This window comes from Elephas maximus, chromosome 1 (genome assembly GCF_024166365.1).
Source record: "Elephas maximus indicus isolate mEleMax1 chromosome 1, mEleMax1 primary haplotype, whole genome shotgun sequence".
Lineage (NCBI taxonomy): Eukaryota > Metazoa > Chordata > Mammalia > Proboscidea > Elephantidae > Elephas > Elephas maximus.
In genome coordinates, this window is record NC_064819.1 from 213,877,652 (window position 1) to 213,897,400 (window position 19,749).

The 19,749-nt window shown below is 39.6% G+C and overlaps 2 protein-coding genes and 1 non-coding gene across 5 annotated transcripts in view; 2 read left to right on the plus strand and 1 right to left on the minus strand.

The window, feature by feature from the left end:
* ADAT2 (adenosine deaminase tRNA specific 2) overlaps window positions 1-12,323 on the minus strand; it is a 28,132-nt gene extending 15,809 nt beyond the window's left edge. For both annotated transcript variants that reach the window (XR_007519507.1, XM_049902554.1), the window contains exons 1-3: window positions 12,175-12,323; window positions 4,953-5,057; window positions 1,534-1,684 (exon numbers count right to left, since the gene is read on the minus strand). Coding sequence is in view for 1 of the 2 variants with exons in the window: in XM_049902554.1 (XP_049758511.1) it covers window positions 1,534-1,684; window positions 4,953-5,057; window positions 12,175-12,270 (352 nt within the window). In the remaining variant the exon portion in view is untranslated. The remainder of the gene's footprint in view (window positions 1-1,533; window positions 1,685-4,952; window positions 5,058-12,174) is intronic.
* An 83-nt stretch (window positions 12,324-12,406) lies between these two features.
* PEX3 (peroxisomal biogenesis factor 3) overlaps window positions 12,407-19,749 on the plus strand; it is a 56,538-nt gene continuing 49,195 nt past the window's right edge. Inside the window, exon 1 of one of the 2 annotated variants that reach the window (XM_049902552.1) lies at window positions 12,407-12,724. In XM_049902552.1, coding sequence (XP_049758509.1) covers window positions 12,652-12,724 — 73 coding nt within the window. In that variant the 5' untranslated portion in view covers window positions 12,407-12,651. Of the gene's footprint in view, window positions 12,725-14,375; window positions 19,727-19,749 lie in introns of those variants that run through there. The other variant, XM_049902553.1, reaches the window with a different exon arrangement.
* On the plus strand, window positions 18,463-18,569 carry LOC126057629 (U6 spliceosomal RNA). Its single transcript, XR_007512710.1, has one exon. It is a non-coding gene; the product is annotated as a U6 spliceosomal RNA (small nuclear RNA).

Below are 19,749 nucleotides of genomic sequence, written 5' to 3' on the forward strand. Positions count from 1 at the left end.
CTTCTATTTTCAATTCACTTCTAATCTAGTGGACTAACAGTTATTTCCCTAATAGATACCCACCTCTGGTTAGTTTGCCAGTTTCCCCTCTCAACCCTGTCCGTCATCTTTTTAATACCCTGATGCACTTAGCTTCTCATTCACTCAACAGCTACACAAAAGCAAACCCTCAGAAGAAAACAACGGGCCATTTTCTCTAGTTCAATTAGGATGTTCTCTATGTCTCAGTTTCCTCATCCTTAAAATGGGGATAATAAAGAGTATCTACTTCACACTATTACTATGAGATTTAATGAGTTAAAACATACCAAATGGTTAAAACATTTATATTCATAGAGTACAAATTCAACAAATATTGGCTTTTTTTTTTTTTTTTAATTTAACTTAGCACTGGTAAACTGCTAAGTACTAAATGCATCAGCCCCTTTGGTGTTAGAACACAAGAAGGGATGTAAGTCTCAGACACAGTCTCGAAATGTTCACAGTCTAGCAGGGAAGAAGAATGAAGATAAATGATATCTGATTAGGAAATAGGATTTGAACTCAAAGTTCATGGGGCACGTTTTCAGTCAGGATAACGTACAGCAAGAGTTCATCCATTCCTGCAACAACTAGGCTCTGTGCCCTAACTTACGGGTAAGTATAACTCAAAGCCAAAGCAAGAAGATCTGGTTCTTGTCCTAAATCTCTCAATAAGCTGCTTGGTACTGCATACAATATTTCATCCCTCATGGTCTAGACTGTCGTTCTATAAAGGAGAAATCTGATTATCACCTTGTATTTTATGATTCACACTAATGTTTAAAGACAATGAATTTAGGGTTCTAGTTGACCATAACTCCTCTTTTACAAAGTATAGATTATACATTTTATTATACTAAAAATCTGTAATATTTTACAGTGATAAAATTACTCATAAACATATAGCAAAACAAGTACTTAGAAAAATATGCAAGTATGAAACTGAGAGTTTTTGAATTTTCAAATAAATTTTTAAGAAGATCTTTAGAGACTAAACTGTTCAATATTTGTGTTGCTTACTCTATGGAATACACAATCCAAAGAGCTGCAACTTTGTCAATTTCCCATTTACTTACAATAATATCATAAATGATTTGTTCTTTTTTACTTATTTACTTTTTAAACAAAAACGGATAAAAAGAAAGAAAAATTGCCAATCACCTGTAATCCACTATCCAAAGGCAAAACTTAGGCGCCCATTCTTCAGCTCTTTTCCTATGCCCAGTGTTTTAAAATCTACTTTAACTTAATTGATGATTTATCCTTAATAGCTGTTTAACTTTAGTGCTAAGCTTTTCTTTCTCTAGCTTACTTGTATGATAGCTACATGTTACTGATCTAAAAAAAAGGTTGTTTTATTATTTCTTTTTTTTTTTTGGCCCAGGGACACAATATTCTGTAACATGAACCTCCTATGGTTTGTTTCACAAATATAAGAATGAGTTATATGGGTGACCATTTTGTGCTTGCAGGGAGGGGACAAGACATCACCCCCATGAAGTCCAAGGATACTCATCAGGCGGAGAGCAGCCGCGCACATGATGCAGGGCTCCACGGTGACGTACAGCACGGTGTGTTCAAACACTTCAGAAGGACTCTCGCCACTGCGATGACACCAGTCTAAGACCTGATCGATGGCCACCATTTCTGCATGCCGAGTAGCCTGGAAAAAAGAGAGATGCTTGGACTGATGTTTTTCCTGCATGTAACTGCTATTTTACAAATAATTTCAACAAAAAGATAACCTTTTGTGCCTATCATTTCTGCCAGCATTTTAATGAATAAAGGTTTCAGGACACTCTGAATAGTTGACAATGTGTTCCTCCATTCAAGATCCATAACCTCACCAACGAAAGATGCCCAATTGGAAATGCCGTACACATCACGCCACATCTTTAGTCAAGGAGCTTAGAGGAAACGCTTTTAATTAAAGTGTCATAGAGAAGATAAGTCTCAAAAGAACAGATCTATGGTTTCTGAATATTTTAAGAGAAGTTTGCAAATTTCATAAGCATACGCTCTAGTTTCAAATGTGTTTTCACGGCTCTCACTGACCTCACGCTAAGCATATCTGTATTTAGTTCACTGGAATGGCATCACATTTTCTTTGGGATGAGATTTATATACAGGCTGACTCTAAAGAGAAGCAGGCTGGACAGTCCAGGAGACATCACACAGCACTTGGAATCTACCACACCCACATTTGAATTCTGACCGTGACAATACTAATTATGTGGCTTTGAGCAAGCTTCATAACTTCTCTAAGCCTTGGTTTCCCCATGTATAAGATGGAGTACACTGGTATATACACACCTCTACAGTTTGCTTCTATAAGGATTTACTGCCTTGGAAATTTACTGCCTACGGGGCAGTTCTACTCTCTTTCAGGGTTGCTATGAGTCGGAATTGACTCGACAACAATGGGGACATCACATAATTGCAATCTGAGTAGTGTGTGGCACTGTGCTGCATAATGCTATAATATGTCCTTTGTGAGCTCTGTTCTCCCTTTTCTCTCCCCTAACTAAAATACCATGATGCAAATCACAGATATTACATGCAGTATTTACAATATTTGAAACAATAGCATTTATCTACAAACTTACACCAAGTGCTAACAAGGCACTATGAAAATTCTGTGAGATAAAAAGTCTCTGTCCTGAACAAGCAGAAGAGGGAGGGCAGGAAGGAGCTAATCTGCCACAGGGCAATGCGTGGAAGTGCTGCCACAAAGGTCCCTCCTGCCACAGAAGCCAGAGGCAGATGGGAGTCACGCTGGCCCAGGGGCTCCACAGGTACATCACAAAATTATAAAGTCAGAGCTGGAAGGTGCTTTAGAGAAGAGGTCCCTAAAGCTGACCACATACCTGAACCACCCCCAACTTAGGAGCTTCTGAAAAACCAAATTCAGAATTTCTAAATCAATTGTACCGTAATTTTCAGTAAATAATTGTTGAACCGAATCATCTCAGTCAACTCCGTTTTACTGTTAAAGAAACACAATCTAGGCTAGCTTAAAAAAAAAAAATGGGTTAAAGACACACAGCTGGGAGAAGTGGTGGTATCTAGGAGCCAAAAGTAGAACTCAGATCTCCTCACTTGGGGTCAAGGGTCTTCCTATCCTGTGTTTGCAGGGTAATAATCTATATGACATAGAATACCAAAATAAATCCTGGTTAATTTAAAGGTATGGAAGAAACTCAGGTCATTGGGGGGTTAAGATAGATCTCAATAAGACATTCAAAGTTCTCATGTAAAAGTATCACACCTAACCACAAAATACTAATCAGGTGATATGACAATTATTTGAAAAGACAAAGTTGTTTAATCCTTACAGAGTTCCATTCCCAAGTGTCCATATATTCCCTAATTGCTATTTTATACTTACCATTTATCTCACAGTTATTCTGATAACCTTGTGATAACTGCCCAGTGAATCTGGGTTCCTACTTTGCACGTTCTTTGCTGAGTCTCGGTTTTTCTCTTCTATTTTGATAGATGTGATGGATGAACTTGAAAGCTCCCAGCACATCAGTACCAACACCAGCTCATTCTCTGGCTTCCGAGATTGCACAATAGGCTCTAAGTCCATGTAAGTGACATTACAGTTATAAGCTTTCTTGGAGTCCATCTAGTGTTTTTTTTAAATCACAAAATTTGATACTTCATTGCACTTCCCATGTATACTTACCATTGTGACACCATGATCACTGCAATACCGGGTTTGAGAAGCACTGCCTTAAACCTTGAACTCCCTGACCTAACCATGATGAATTAAAAGACACAGGGTATTAAAGTGTCCATACCACATGTAGGGACAGGGACATCAGGTGACGGAGCCTTTACTTAGCTGAGTTATCTGATAAAGAAAGCTTCCTTTATACAATCTTTTTATCCCTCCAAAGTTATAAATTGAGGGTAATCTTTTCATTTGCTAGGAGGAACACAACATTTAAAGGAACTAAAGAATGCTTTACAATTTAAATTTCTGTGTCTTACAATGTGGAATTTCATATATTGTTTTTGTTAGGTGCTGTCGAGTCGGTTCCGACTCATAGCGACCCTATGTGCCACAGAATGAAACACTGCTAGGTGCTGCGCCATGCTCACAATCATTGTTACGCCTGAGCCCATTGCTGCAGCCACTGTTGTCAATCCATCTCATTTAAGGTCTTCCTCTTTTCCACTGACCCTGTACTTTACCAAGCATGATGTCATTCTCCAGGGACTGATCCCTCCTGGTAATATGTCCAAAGTATATAAGATGTTGTCTTGCCATCCTTGCTTCTAAGGAGTATTCTGGTAGTATTTCTTCCAAGGCAGGTTGTTTGTTCTTTTGGCAGTCCATGGTATACTCAATATTCTTCGCCAGCACCATAATTTGAAGGAATCAATTCTTCTTCAGTCTTCCTTATTCACTGGCCAGCTTTCACAAGCATATGATGCAATTGAAAATACCACAGCTTGGGCCAGGTGCACCTTAGTCTTCAAGATGACATCTATGCTTTTTAACACTTCTGGTCCTTTGCAGCAGATGTGCCTGATGCATTCCATGTTTTGATTTGTTTAAAGTGGACAGTTTCTTCCACACTGACACTCCTATGTAATAAAATCCCCTATTGGGGAGGAAAAAAAAAGATGTTCTTAAGCTTCACTCAAGTGTTAAAGTAAAAAAAAAAGTACCATGAAACAGAAAATTATCCCTAAGATTATTTTATTTCACTTTTATGAATTTTCCAAATTTAAAAAATAAACAAGTATCACTTTTATAACCAGAAACAAAGGCATTAAGAAAGGAGTTAAAGAACACTGCCCTGCCACTGAATACCTACAGGACTATTCAGTCCCATCTTCTCGCCAACTGGGATATGTTCACTCCACTCCTACCATCACTGCCACATGTTTTTAATTATACTGTTTAACTAACATACATTTTTAGTTTGATTGACTTCATTTCTTCCCTTTCCCACAATTTCATTGTTGTAGATCATGAGGCAGCCAACAGGAACTTCAAGATTTTCTAGGGCATCTTTGGCCTGAAAGACAAAGTGGAAAATCTAAGATGTAAAAGCTCAGTACCTGAGAAGACTCTAGTCAAGAAAGAGATTCAGCATGAACAGTACACACATGTGCGAACGCTAGAACAAAGACATGCAACTGAGCTTTCTCTGCACTCAAATATAGTGGTGTTTAACGCTATGTTCTCTGTTGTGTCACATTAAGGGAGGTTCAGGGATAAACCCCTTTCATAGGTCCCCAACCCCCTGATTTCTCCTCTCATGGGAAGAAGATGTGACTAAAAGACTGGTACTGACAATTGTTCTTAAGTCACCAGCTCTATGTGCCTCTTTTCAGAGATAATACATCTCTCTTTCTACAAGGAGGTTGAAGAATAAGTAACATTTACAAATCCTTTATTAAAATTTTCCTTTGTTGAAAATATTGTACTTACTTTTGTTTGTTTCCCTAACAATTATAGAAATTATCCTACACAGTCCCAAATAGCATAAAAGAAGGTTCTGGCTGGATATCGCCCTGTGCCTGCAATTTCTGCTCTAAGTGAAACAATAAAAGTTTAGAAGAACTGTATGTAAAAATGGTACAACCACTTTAGAAACAGTTTTGAAGTTTCTTTAAAAATTAAACATACATATAGCTTGTGGCCAAATTTACTAAGAGAAAGGAAAATATTCATCCACAAAAAGCCTTGTAAAAGAATGTTCATAGTTTGACTGACTTCATTTCTTCCTTTTCCCACAATTTCATTGTTGTTGACCATGACTGCCTCTAATCCTGCCTCATTAACATCATAGAGGTAGAATTCACAACACATAAGAAAATCACATCAGGTGACAAAATGGTGGACAATCACATAGTACTGAGAATCATGGCTTTTATTCATAATAGCAAACACTGGAAACAGTAAGGTGTCAATGAAAAAGCAAATGGATAAGCCAAGTGGCATACTCATACAATGGAAAGCTACTCAACAGTAAAAAGGAACAAACTTCTGATATAGTGTACATCATAGATGAATCTCAAAGCCATTGCGCTGGATAAAAGAAGTCAAACACAAAAGCACACATAATACCATATGATTCCCTTCATAAGAAGTCTAGAATAGACAAAAGTACATTATGATGGTAGAAACTGGAGCAGTGGTTGCTTCGGGGAGAGGGATGTGTACATAGATTGGGAAGGGGCACAAGGAAATTTTCTGGGGTTAAAAAAATGGTCTACATCATGCACGATAGGGTGCAGGTTATACAGATGTCTGCATTTTTTAAAATTAATTGAATGGTATATTTAAAATCTGTGCATTTCATTGTATGTAAAGTATATCTCAATCTAAAAAAGAAACCAGACTTCACACCACATATAAAAATTGACTCAAAATGGATGAGTTACCTAAATATAAGAACTAAAACTATAAAACTCTTAAAGAAAATATAGGAGTAAAGCATCAAGATCTTATTTTGACAATGGACTCATATATGACACCAGAAGCACAAGCGACATAAGAAAAAATAAATTGGACTTCAACGAAATTAAAAACTTGTGCATCAAAGAACATTAGCAAGAAAGTGAAGAGAGAACCTACAGAACGGGAGAAGATATCTGGGAATCATATATCTGATAAGGATTTAATATCCAGAATATATACAACATGACAACAAAAAGACAAAGAACCCAATTTAAAAATGGGTAAAGGATCTGAATAAAAATTATTCCAAGGAACATATACGAATGGCCAACAAGCACATGAAAAGATGCTCAGTGTCTTTCATCACTAGGGAAATGCAAATCAAAATCACATTGAGTATCACTTCACCCCACGAGGAGGGCTATTATCAGAAAAATCCATAACTAACAAGTCTTGGTGAAGGCATGGAGAAACTGGAACCCTCACGCATTGTTCATGGGAATGTAAAAGGGTGTAGCCACTGTAGGAAACAGTTCGGCTGTTTAGTTTTTTAACTAAACACTCCCTTACCATATGACCTAGCAGTTGCACTTGCATTTATCCCAGGGAAGTGAAAACTTATGTTCATGCAATATGTAAGTCTGTGTACATACACAAAAGTTCACAGCGGCTTTGTGACAGTCCAAAATTGGAAACAACCCAAATGTCCTTCAGACCTATATGGTCGCTACGAGTTGGAATCAACTCGATTTGGTTTTTTGGTTTAGATTAATCATTAAACAAACTATTATACATGTATACCATGGAATACTACACAGCAATACACTCAACAACTTGGATGGATCTCAAAAGAACTATGCTCAGTGAAAAACGGCAGTCCCAAAAGGGTATATATTGTACGATTCCATTTACATAACATTCCTGAAATGACAAAATTATAGAAATGGAGAACAGATTAGTGGTTGCCAGGGGTGAGGGGTTTGGGAGGGGAGTTGGCTATAAAGGGGTAGCACAAGGGAGAGGTAATGGAACAGCCTATAGTTCGATTGTGGTGGTAGTGATCACACAAATGTGATAAAACTGCACAGACTACTACACCACCCAGACACGAATGAGTACTGGAAACCTGGTGAAATTTCAATAAATTCTAAAGATTATACCAATGTCATTTTCCTGGTTTTGATATTGTACTGTAGTTAAACAAGATGTTACCACGGGGAAAACTGTGTGAGGGGTACATGGGACCTCCCCATACATATAAATATGTGTGTGTGTGTGCGCCCATGTGCGTGTGTGTGGAGCCCTGGTGGCACAGTGGTTAAGACCTCGGCTGCTAACCAAAAGGTCAACAGTTCAAACCCATCAGCCACTCTTGGAAACCCTACAGGGCAGTTCTACTCTGTCCTGTAGTGTCGCTATGAGTCGGAATCAACTTGGCAGCAATGGGTTTTATATATATATGCATATAAATAGCAACTTTATATATAAAAACCATTGCCATGGCAGCAATGAGTTTATATATATAGTAACTTTATATATAAAAACCCATTGCCACTGAGTCGATTCCAACTCACAGTGACCCTATAGGACAGAGTAGAACTGCACCATAGAGTTTCCAAGGAGTGCCTGGTGAATTCCAGCTGCTGACCTTTGGGTTAGCAGATGTAGCTCTTAACCACTATGCCACCAGCGTTTCTGTTTGTGTGTGTCTGTACATATATATATGTACAGACACACACACACATTTACATGTAGCTGTATAGTTACATACATAAATACGTACATATTTATATATACATACCAACTTCCTATGGATCTATAATTATTTCAAAATTTAAAAAAATAATAAATAATGGTAGAGTAAACGAGGGAAACCAGGAAAGTGTGGTGTCATGGAAGATCCCAGAAAAAAAAAGGGTTCAAGAGAGAAGCGTGGTCAACTGTGTCAAATTTAGTGACACAGAGGCAATTAGGTAGGATGGTGGAAATGCAATCAGTATCTTGAAGAATGATTTATCTATGGGTTTGATTTCTAGCTTCTAACTACACTTTCCCCAACAGAGAAATACTTTGGAAAAAAAAGAAAAACCTACAAAGGATATTACTGGGTCAAAGCACACAGTCTTAAAGCTTTATCTATCTTCATAGCCAAACTGTCCTCTAAAAAGTTTGCCCCAATTTCAGTTCCTACCAACTAGCAAACTCATCATGTATATGCTGTTAACACCACCAAACATCATTCTTTTTTTCACCTTTGCCTTTTTGTGAAAAACTGTGTCTCTTTTTAATTCGAATTTCATTTATTACTAGTGAAATAGCACGTCTTCTCACTTCTTAGAAATATCACGTTCATATCCTTTGATATTTTCAGTATTAGGGCACGTTATACATTGAATTGTGTTCCCCCAAAATATGTATTGTAAACCCTCTCCTATACCTGTAGGTATAAACCCATTTGGGAATGGGTTTTCTTTGTTATAATAATCAGACAGTATTAGTATACGGCATGTCTTAAATCAATCTTTTTAAGGTATAAAAGAGCAGAGTAGGCATAAGCAAGCAAGCACAGATGGAGAAAGGCAGATGCTAGGCCACATGACATCTCCTATGAACCAAGAAGCAGAAGTTGAAAACAGACAAGGACCTTCCCTCAGGGCCAATGGAGACAGAAAGCCTTCGCCTAGAGCCAGCACCCCGAATTGGGACTTGCAGCCTCCTAAACTGAGAGAAAATAGATTTGTTTGTTAAAGCCATCCACTTGTTGTATTTGTATTATAGCAGAAAGACGGGGTGTATTTTTTTTCTTATAACTTTATACTGGTTCTTAATTTATTAAAGTTATAAAACTTGTGCCTTTTATATATTTGAAATATTTTCTTTGTCATTTGTTTTGTTACTTTGTAGCTTATCTTTTTAACATGCAGACATTTTTCAGTGTTTACATAATTAAAACCTAGTATCCATTTTTCTTTTATGTTTTCAGCCTTTGGTGTTACACTTTGAACAGTCCTCCCTTGCAAGATTATATAAATACTTTATTTGTGGAGCCCTGGTGGCACAGTGGTTAAGAGCTCAGGCTGCTAACCGCAAGGTCGGCAGTTTGAATCCCCCAGCTGCTCCTTGGAAACCCTATGAGACAGTTCTACTCTGACTTACAGGGTCGCTATGAGTCAGAATAGATTCAATGGCAATGAGTTGGATTGGTTTTGTTTGTTTTTTTGTACCATTTATTTACTACTGGTTCTTCTACGGTTTAATTTTTTTAACTCTATATCTTAAATTAGATATTTACATTTATACTACGAAAATACATGGATAAATTTCTTTAAAATCACCCATAATTTCACCATGTTAACTATTTTTGTGTGTCCTCTTTTACTCTTTGTCCATTTCATAAAAATAACAATCTCCATTTATTGATCATATTATCGTAAATGCATGACAAACATCTCTCAATCTATTCAACCCTGTGAGATAGATATTATATTTCCATTTTACAGACAAGAACACTGGATGAAAGGTTAAACCAAAAACCAAACCCACTGCCATCAAGTTGATTCCGACTCATAGCAACCCTACAGGACAGATCAGAACTGCCCCATAGAGTTTCCAAGGAGTGCCTGATGGATTCGAACTACTCACCTTTTGGTTAGCAGGCATAGCGCTTTACCACCACCCTTCAGGGTTTCCCTAGCCTATACGTATAGTATAAAATAATTTGTCTTCTGCTTGTTTGATGTTAAATATCACCATGATATTTAACCATGGTTGGGTATAAACATAATGTTAAATACCACTTCTATACTTATTATTCATCAAAGTGATATTTAACATTATGCTTATACCTAATATCCATAATGGAGCCCTGGTGGTAAAATGGTTAACGGCTCAGACTGCTAACCAAAAGGCTGGCAGTTCAAATCCACCAGCCACTCCTTAAAAACCCTATAGAGAAGTTCTGAGGTCCTATAGGGTCACTATGAATTGGAATTGATTTGACAGCAATGGGTAACAGCCAAAATAATTTTAACAACTGCACATTATTTTACGCCAGTAATACACCACAACTAAATTAACCAACTCCCATTTATTGAAGTTTGAAATGCTTCTTGGTTTTCATGCTATATATAACACTGAGGAAACCCTGGTGGCATAGAGGTTAAGTGCTACCGCTGCTAACCAAGAGGTCAGCAGTTCAAACCTGCCAGGCGCTCCTCGGAAACTCTATGGGGCAGTTCTACTCTGTCCTGTAGGGTCGCTATGAGTCGGAATCGACTCGACGGCAGTGGGTGTTTTTTTTTTTTTGTTTTTTTTTTTATATAACACTGAAATGACAATCATTACTTTTATCTAAATTATTTACTTTAGATAAATGCCACAGAACCACATTACTGGGTCAAATGATAAAATCATTTTTGTGGCTGGTAATCATGTTATGCCAGGTTCCTTCCAAAAATGTTCTACCCATCAAAGCGATAGTAGTGTTGACCGCTAGACTATGGTGATGAGTTGTTTGGTCAAACACTAGCCTAGATGTTGCTGTGACCCTCAGTAATTTAAGTAGGCCTGATCCCATTGTGGGTTTTGGGATCCCTTCTTAGTTGAAAGCCTTAGGAGCAAAAACTGAAGTTTCGGAGAAGAATTCTGCCTCAAGATTGTAGCATAGATATCCTGCTAAGAGTTTCCAGTCTGCCTGACCTTTGAATTTTGGATTTACCAGTCCTCACAATTCTTAGAATCAATTAATAATCAATCTGTGCATGTGTGTGTGTGTGTATACAATGACCTGGTGGTGCAAAAGTTAAGCACTCAGAAAGGTTGGGTGATCCAACCAGCAGCTCCATGGAACAAAAGACCTGAGGATCTGCCTCCAAAAAGATTAGTCTTGGAAACCCTGTGGAGCAGTTCTACTCTGTCCTGTAGGGTTGCTATGAGCTGTAATCAACTGGACAGCAACAGTTTGGTTTTAGGGGTGATTCTAGTCTAACCTTAAACTTTTCAGAAGTGCATAACCAGTTGCCCTTTGAGTAGACTCCCAGTCATGGCAACCCCAGGTGTGTCAGAGTAGAACTGCGCTCTGTAAGGTTTTTAATGGCTTATTTTTTGTATGTAGATTACCAGACCTTTCTTCCAAGGACCCTCTGGGTGGACTGGAATCTCCAACCTTTCAGTTAGCAGCCCAGCGACACACACAAATCGGATTACATGCAAATCTGATTAGAGTCCTCCCCAATCATCAGTCCTGAAGTGAGTGAGGGGGGGAAGCTGCAGAAGCAAGTGGAATGAATAGCAGACGGTGACGGTACAGGGACTTGTTTTTATAAGGCTCTCTACGAAAAACACCTTTCCCACCCTCAGCTTCCTTCCTACTAGATATGCTGAAAGGGCAAAAAAAAAAAAAAAAAACCCACAAAATAATGTGACTGAGGATTTGCGAGTTTGTGTGCACAGAAGAGCGGGCAGAATAGGGTTAAAGTCTGGCGCCTACGCGGTAGCAGTGAAGCCCAAACCCGGCCCCTTTCCTCCTTCCCCGAGAGCTACTGTGAGGCCGGACTAACACAGACTTCGGGCAGCACAGCCGACCGTCCACCCAGAGGCCGCCAGCGCCGTCCTGGGTATGGCGACGCCAAAGCGCACCCTGGCTTCCGTTCAAACGCCAGACTCGGGCTGAGAGCGCCGCCGCCGGCGAAGGAAGTTCCCTCCGCGCGCCCGCCTCCCGGACTCCTCACCATGTGCATCGCCGCCTCCATCCACTTCTCGGTCTCCGCCGCCGACACGGAGTGCGCGCCGCTGGTAGCCGCCGGGGAGCCCGCCTTGACCTCCATGCCGCACCCCGTCCCCGGCTCTCAGCTCCAGAGGCTGCGGCGGAAGAGGAGCGCTGGCAGCGGAACGCGCCGGGCGTGGGCCACCGTTTCCGGACGAGCCGAACGGCAAGGCACCCCGGAGCGAATTCTGGACGGACCTGGGCGCTCCGGGCCAGTGAGCTGCGGCGGTGCCGCGGCGACAACAGAGAGCGCAGCTGCTCAGCTGTGGTTCACGCCTCCTTCCCGCTCCGGTGAGTCTGCGGAACGTCGGCTTTGAGATTTCTGGTGAGCACCAGCGGGAGGTCGTGCTCCGGCCGGATCCGCCGGGCCAGGTGACGGAGGAACGGCTTCCTGGTGAGCCAGTCCCAACCCCTAGGCAGCTGGGACCCCGGGGGCCTGAAGATGCTGAGATCTATGTGGAATTTTCTGAAACGTCACAAAAAGAAGTGCATCTTCCTGGGCACGGTCCTCGGAGGTGGGTGACAGCGTGCGTGGAAGGGGCATGGGCAGCAGAGGATGGGGAGAGATGTGACTTCCTTCTGCATGAAGGAGACTGGGCGACCCTAGCCCGGAGTGTGTAGACGGATCCGCTTGAACCGCGAACGGTCATGAATGGTAACCAGCCTTCAGGGCGACGGGCCTCCGGAGTTTGCCCTCTCTGCTGCTCTGGGGCTTCTCTCTGCCCTGTCAACTCTCCCAATGCCTGTTACTCTGTTTCTCGCCTGTCCTTTTTTCCCAAGTACCTTGAAGAAACTCACCGCAATTAAGTTTCTCTTTCAAGGCAACATTCCCTTACAAACACGTGTGTTTTAATTCTTGTCTTTTGCTTTCCTGTGAGATTCCTCACCTCTAATTGACACTCCCATTACATTGTATATTTAAGTATATAAAGTGGCTTTCACCCTTAGCAGGAGTTTCAGAATATGCTAAGTACAGTTACCTAAGACCTGCACTTTGTGTTGTGTTTAAAATTTATTTGAATTTTTTTGAAACAGCACAATGGTACTGAAGGACTAGAAGATATCTACTAGACAGGAAAAAAAATCAATATTTGAACTCTTTTTCTGCCATTTTAGAATACAAATTATGCTCAGAAATGCTTGAGAGATGTGCAGTATTGCTCAGGATATTCACAGTTGGGATAAATGTCCATCTAGTTGGCAACATTGCATAGACCGAGAGAAGATTTAGTAATAGGTAAGATAAAAATCCTGAAATGCTTTTTTCTCATATGGTACATCATAATATGCAGAGATCTGAAGGAAAGAATAAGAAGCCTTATACAGGAAGGAAATCTAGGAACATTAAGCTAAAAAAGAGGGACTTTTTAGAAGTTGAGTTTTTGAGAAATAGTCTTATCACTAACTACCTGCTTTGAAGTACTTAAAATCGAGTACTTAAATCAAAAGTACTTAAAAATCAAGGACGGAAGTTTCCCAAAGAATTTGATTGCTTTTCTCTTACTACTAGATTATATTCTGTTAGCCCCGATTTGTAATTAACAATACTCTTAGCCTCAGTAATTCAGATTTGGTGATTCCTTTTTTATCTTCAAAGCTTGAAACAGGCTTCTTATTGATCAGGGAAGGATTGTCTTTGGCATGTCTCCAAAGTCTGTGACAAATCGACAATGAGCATACGTATTGTTTTTATCTGATTATTTGAGAAATGCTATGTAGATAAAATTATTTTCTGCTATCTTCATCCTCTGATATCTAAGGTATATTTAAATTAAGCTGAAACAACTGAATCCCTTTTTTGTAGAGGCTAATGATATATGTGTGATGGAAGAAATAAAACATTTTTACTGCTAGTGAAGGAAAGACAGTTACCTCTCTAGCAGTCTCAAAAGGAATAACATACCCCTTCAGGTTTACTTAACAGCCTAATGGTAGGTTAGAATTTATCACAGGAGAAGCAAAAGAATATGCTTAAGAGATAGTTATAGATCAAAAAAAAAAAACTCTCGAGAACTTTATAATTACAGATTAGGAGGACTAAAAAAGTTGAGAGGGACAGAAAGAAAAAATTTTAATGTTTTATAATAAAAAGGAAGTCATTCTGAAAAAAAAAACTATAACTATGATTAGCATTTGTTTGAGCCTCATATTTTTTCTGCTTCAGAGTAAAGGTCCTGTGGCGTGTTAGATTTCAGTCATTCTAATTTAAGAAATATATATTAATGGGGAACATCTAGCTCAATTGGCATTACATAGTTTATTAAAAAAAAGTTCTACATTCTACTTTGGTGAGTAGTGTCTGGGGTCTTAAAAGCTTGTAAGCTGCCATCTGAATATTCCACTGGTTTCACCCCATCTGGAGCAAGGGAGAATGAGGAAAACCAAAGACACAAGGGAAGTATTAGTCCAAAGGACTAAGGGACCACAACTACCACAGCTTTCACCAGACTGAGTCCAGCACAACTAGATAGTGCCCGGCTACCACCACCGACTGCTCTGACAGGGATCACAATAGAGGTTCCCAGATAGAGCTAGAGAAAAATGTAGAACAAAGTTCTAACTCAAAAAAAAAAAAAAAAAAAGACCAGACTTACTGATCTGACAGAAACTGGAGAAATCCCGGGGGTATGGCCCCCGGCCAACCTTTGAACTCAGTAATGAAGTCACTCCTGAGGTTCACCCTTCAGCCCAAAATTAAACAGAATGAGACTAAATGGGTACACCAGCTGAAGGGCAAGGATGAGAAGGCAGGAGGAGACAGAAAAGTTGGTAATGGGGAAGAAAGGGAGTGTTGACATGTTGTAGGGTTGGCAACCAATGTCATAAAACAATATGTATATTAATTGTTTAGTGAAAAGCTAGTTTGTCTTCTAAACCTTTATCTAAAGTAGAAAAAAAAATACTGTGAACTGACAGCAAAAAAATAAATAAATAAAAATTTTAAAAAATATATTAAGTGCCTGTATGGTTGAAAGGAGTATGATTGGAGCTACAAGATTTACAGAGATTTTTGATAGTAGTAGTTGTTTTTGTTGTTAATTGCCATTGAGTCAGTTCCTCCTCCTGATGACCACAAGTGTTACAGAGGAGAACTGTTCCACAGGGTTTTCTGGGCTGTAATATTAATGGAAGCAGATAGCCAGGACTTTTCTTCCATGGTACTGTTGGGTGGGTTCAAACTCCCAACCTTTAGGTTACCAGTCAGGTGTAAACTCTACCGTTTATTGGGTGCCTTACTGTATGCCCTGAACTTTGCTAAGCTCATTCTGTGCAGTGGGGTTGACAATAGTCTAGTTATTTTTATTCCTATTCAAAAATGTAGGAACTAGAGCTCTATGAAGTTGAGAAATGTGCCCAGGGTCTCAGAGTTAGTAATGAGAAACCCGGAATCTAAACCCAGGTGTGTTAAACCCCAAAGCACATTCCCTTTCCGCACTGTACCACTGTGCTTTCATGGACTTTATGGTCTGGTAGGAAGGAAAAACAAGTATACGAATAATTAAAATGCAAAACCATAAGAGAGCTGGAAAAGAAAATGCTATGCAGACCAGAGCAACAGATAGCTTATACAATTGCAAAAAAACAGGAAGGACTTCACAGAAGAAGTGGCACATTTTGACAAGTTTGAACATAGGTAAGATATCAGGGTGAATACTCAAAGAAGTTTGGCCATTCAGAGGTGGGAAAAAAAACCTTGAATTGTAACTTCGGGTTGCAAGCTTCCTTAGTAGGAATTTCTGTTTCCCTGCATTTTTGGTGGATAGCTGCTTTAGGCCAATTTGTACAATTTGACCAGTTTGTGAAAAGACTGAAGGAGTGGTTCTCAAACTTGTGGCCTGAGATCTCCTTTACACTCTTGTTTTATTCATCTAGTGCTACAGTAACAGAAATACCAAAAGTGGATGGCTTTAACACAGAGAAATATATTCCATCATCTAGGAGGCTAGAAGTCCAAATTCAGGGTGCCAGCTCCAGGGGAGACTCTGTTAGTTCAGCAGGAAGGTCCGTGTCATCCCTCTTCCCCAGGTGTAGGAACTTCTCATTGTAGGAACCTTGGAGGGTCTAAAGGACCTGCTCTGCTCCAGGCATTTCTTTCTTGGTGGTATGAGGTCCCCATGTCTCTCTGCTCGATTCTGTCTTTTATATCTCAAAAGAGATTGGCTTAAGACAAAATCTAATCATGTAGACTGAGCTCTGCCTCATTAACATAACTACCACTAATCCCGTCTTATTAACATCATGGAGATAGGATTTACAACACAGAAAAATCACATCAGATGACAAAATGATGACCAGTTACACAATAGTGGGAATCATGGCCTAGCCAAATTGATACACATATTTTGGGGGGATACAGTTCAACCCATGATATTCCACACTTTGGCCCCCCAAAATTCATGTCCTTGCTGCATATAAAACACACTCACCCCATTATATCATAGCAAAAGTCTTACATCAGCTCCAGGTTCAAAATCCAAAAATTCTTCCTCATCCGTGAAATCTAGAATACAAATTGTCTACCTCCAAAGTACAATGGTGCAACAGGCAGACGCAAGCTAGACATTTCCATTACAAATGGAAGAAATTGGAGGGAAAGAAGGAATAACAGGCACCAAGCAAGTTAGCAGAACACATTACATTAGCCCTCAAGGCTTGAAAATTATCCTCCATTCTCTGAGACCATTTATTTGCACAATGGCTTGATACTGGCCACATTCTCCGGATTCTCAGTGGACGTCCCTCAGCCCTGGGCTTCAGCATCGTCTTCCCACTAGAGCGGCAACTCTGTTCCCTCAGCTTTGGGTGGCCCCATTCTAGTCCATCAGAGTGACAACTCTACTCTTTGAGATTGAGGCAACTCTGCTTCCTGTGTTCCTTGTCTCTTCAGCTTCTGTTTCCTGGTTCCTTGGCCTCTCGGCACCTCGGGCCTCTCTGCCCACATCTACCCTGCTAGGGCAAGTGTTCCAAAGCTCTCTAGCTCCGCCAGTAACTGCCTGGAGGCATCCCACTCTGCTAGTAAACATTAAACATCAAACATCGGCTAAAAGGCACTCAGCTCTCTGGCTCTGTGGGTTGGGAAGCCTAGCTCCACCGATAAGTGAAATGACATGTTTATATATATTTTTTATTAAAAATAACTATATTTTCCAAAAGCAAATGGCATTGTTTTACATTTTTGTAAATCTCTTTGATGTCTGGCTTAACTATAGGAAGCTGGGTTCTCATAGCTGCTTCTGCCTTCACAATTATGTTATGATTGTATACATCATATAGCCTCTAGAGCACTCCACTGTACACCTGTCTTGGTGTCCTAAGGCTGCCATAATAAAATACCACAAAGGAGGTGGCTTTAAAGAACAGAAATTTATTTTCCCACAACTCTGGAGACTAGAAGTCTGAATTCCAGGCATTGGCGGGCTATGATCTCTCTTTGGGGAAGATACTTCCTTGTCTTCTTCAACTTCTGTACCCTCAGGCATTTCTTGGCTTGTAGATAAACCCACCAATGCTGTCTTCCCCCTGTGTGACTCTATTCCCATGTCTGTCTTCTCTTTTATGAAATGCTACTTAGAAAGGATTAGGACTAGGACCCACCCCAGACCAGTAAACTCTTAGTTTAGCTGATAACATCTACAAAGAAAACCCTTATTTCTCCAAACAAGATTACATTCACCAGTGCAGGGGTTAGGACTTAAACATAGCTTTTTCAGGAGCACAATTCAATCCATAACAACACACGGGAGAGAATGAGAATGAAAAAGACAAATAATGTTTTAGTGTTACAAAAATAGTTTTGACCTCCTAGATACCCTAAAAGGGTCTTCGAGAATCCCAAGGGTCCCTAGATCATACTTTGAGAACCACTGCACTAGAGAAAGTCATGCAGAACAGAGGACAACCAGATTCATATTTATTGGTTTGCTGATTTCTAAAAAGCACAGGGCTTGTATATATGATGTATGTCTTATTCCTTGTAAATTCTACCTGTCAGGTTTTTCATTTATTCATTCTTTCATTCAACAGCCATGTGAATGAGATTCTTTAAGTGCCTGCTGTCACTATAGGGTCGCTTTGAGTCAAAATTGACTCTGCAGCTGTGTTTTTTTTTTTTTTTTTTTTTTAACTGTAATCATATGGGGCTCTAGGAATACAAAGGAATAGTTTCCGACTTTTAGGAGCTCATGGTGCGGCCTAAAAAGTAGTGCAATGGTACATTCTAGACTGCTTTTGATTGATCAAATATTTCATTATGGTGCTCTCCTCAGCAGCGCATAGACTAAAGTTGGAACAATACAGAAAAGATTAGCACAGGCTCTGCACAGGAATGACACACAAATTTGCGAAGCATTCCATATTTTTGTAAACTTTCACTTAAAGCACAATAAAAATAAAAAAGCTTTTAAAAACTATTTCAATACGACTAAATATAGGGTAAAAGTACTGGTGGCGTGATTATTAGCGCTCAGCTGCTAACCAAAAAGTTGGCCATTCAAACCCACCCTGTGGCTCCACCAGAGAAAGACTTGGCGATCTGCTCCCATAAAAATAACAGCCAAGAAAACCCAATGGGACAGTTCTGTTGTGTCACATGGGGCTTCTATGAGTTAAGAATCAACTTGACAGCACCTAACAACAACAACAAAAGTATAGGCTGCAACTGGGTAGTGACAGAAGGTGAGTTTGAAGAAATAGCTAGAGTCCAGATTGTGAAGGGTGTTCCTTATTAAACATTCTACAGAATTTAGACATCATCCTTTGAATCGGTACTTCTCAGACTTTAGTATGGATGAAAATCACTTAAGGAGCTTAATAAAATATAGAAACCTTTATTCCACATTCTGATTCTTTAGGTCTGGAGCATGGCTCAAGAACTTCTTAATTCATTCAGCAAATATTTATTGTGCTTCTGTTGTGTAGCAGTCAAAGTCCTATGTCTTGGGAACGTAGCATCACATAAGACATTTGGGGATGTTTTCATGGAACTTCCTTACAAAAGTAATTCTGATGTAAGTGGAACAGGGAATCCACATTAAGAAACAAATTTGTGTATGATGGCAAGGTGTTGAAGGATTCTAAACACAGGAATGATGAAGTAAGGTTTATATTTTACAGCATCACTTTGCATGTAATAGGTGGATTAGATGGGTGTGAGACCAAAGATAAAAGACTTAAGAAGCTGTTGAACCGATTCAAGAGTATTAGTATTCAGGGTCTGAATGGAGACAGTGGTAGAGGGGACAGAGAGAAGTGGCAAGGCTTAGAAAACGTTTCTGCAGTAGAATCAGAATAGCAGAATTTGGTGAGCTGTTGGATTGGGAACAATGTTCATAGATTATTTTCAAACTGTTATTGCAATTGTTAACCTAGTAAAATTGCATTGCAGAGATTTTCATCCAAGAAGAGAAGACTTAAGAGCTGGTTTTAAAACAACTGTACTTACAATAAGGAAAAACTAGAAGATATTTTAACAGCAATGCTCTGGAAGGAAATCTCAAAACATTTTACATGTTTTTGAGGTAGTTAGTAAATGTTTTTACTA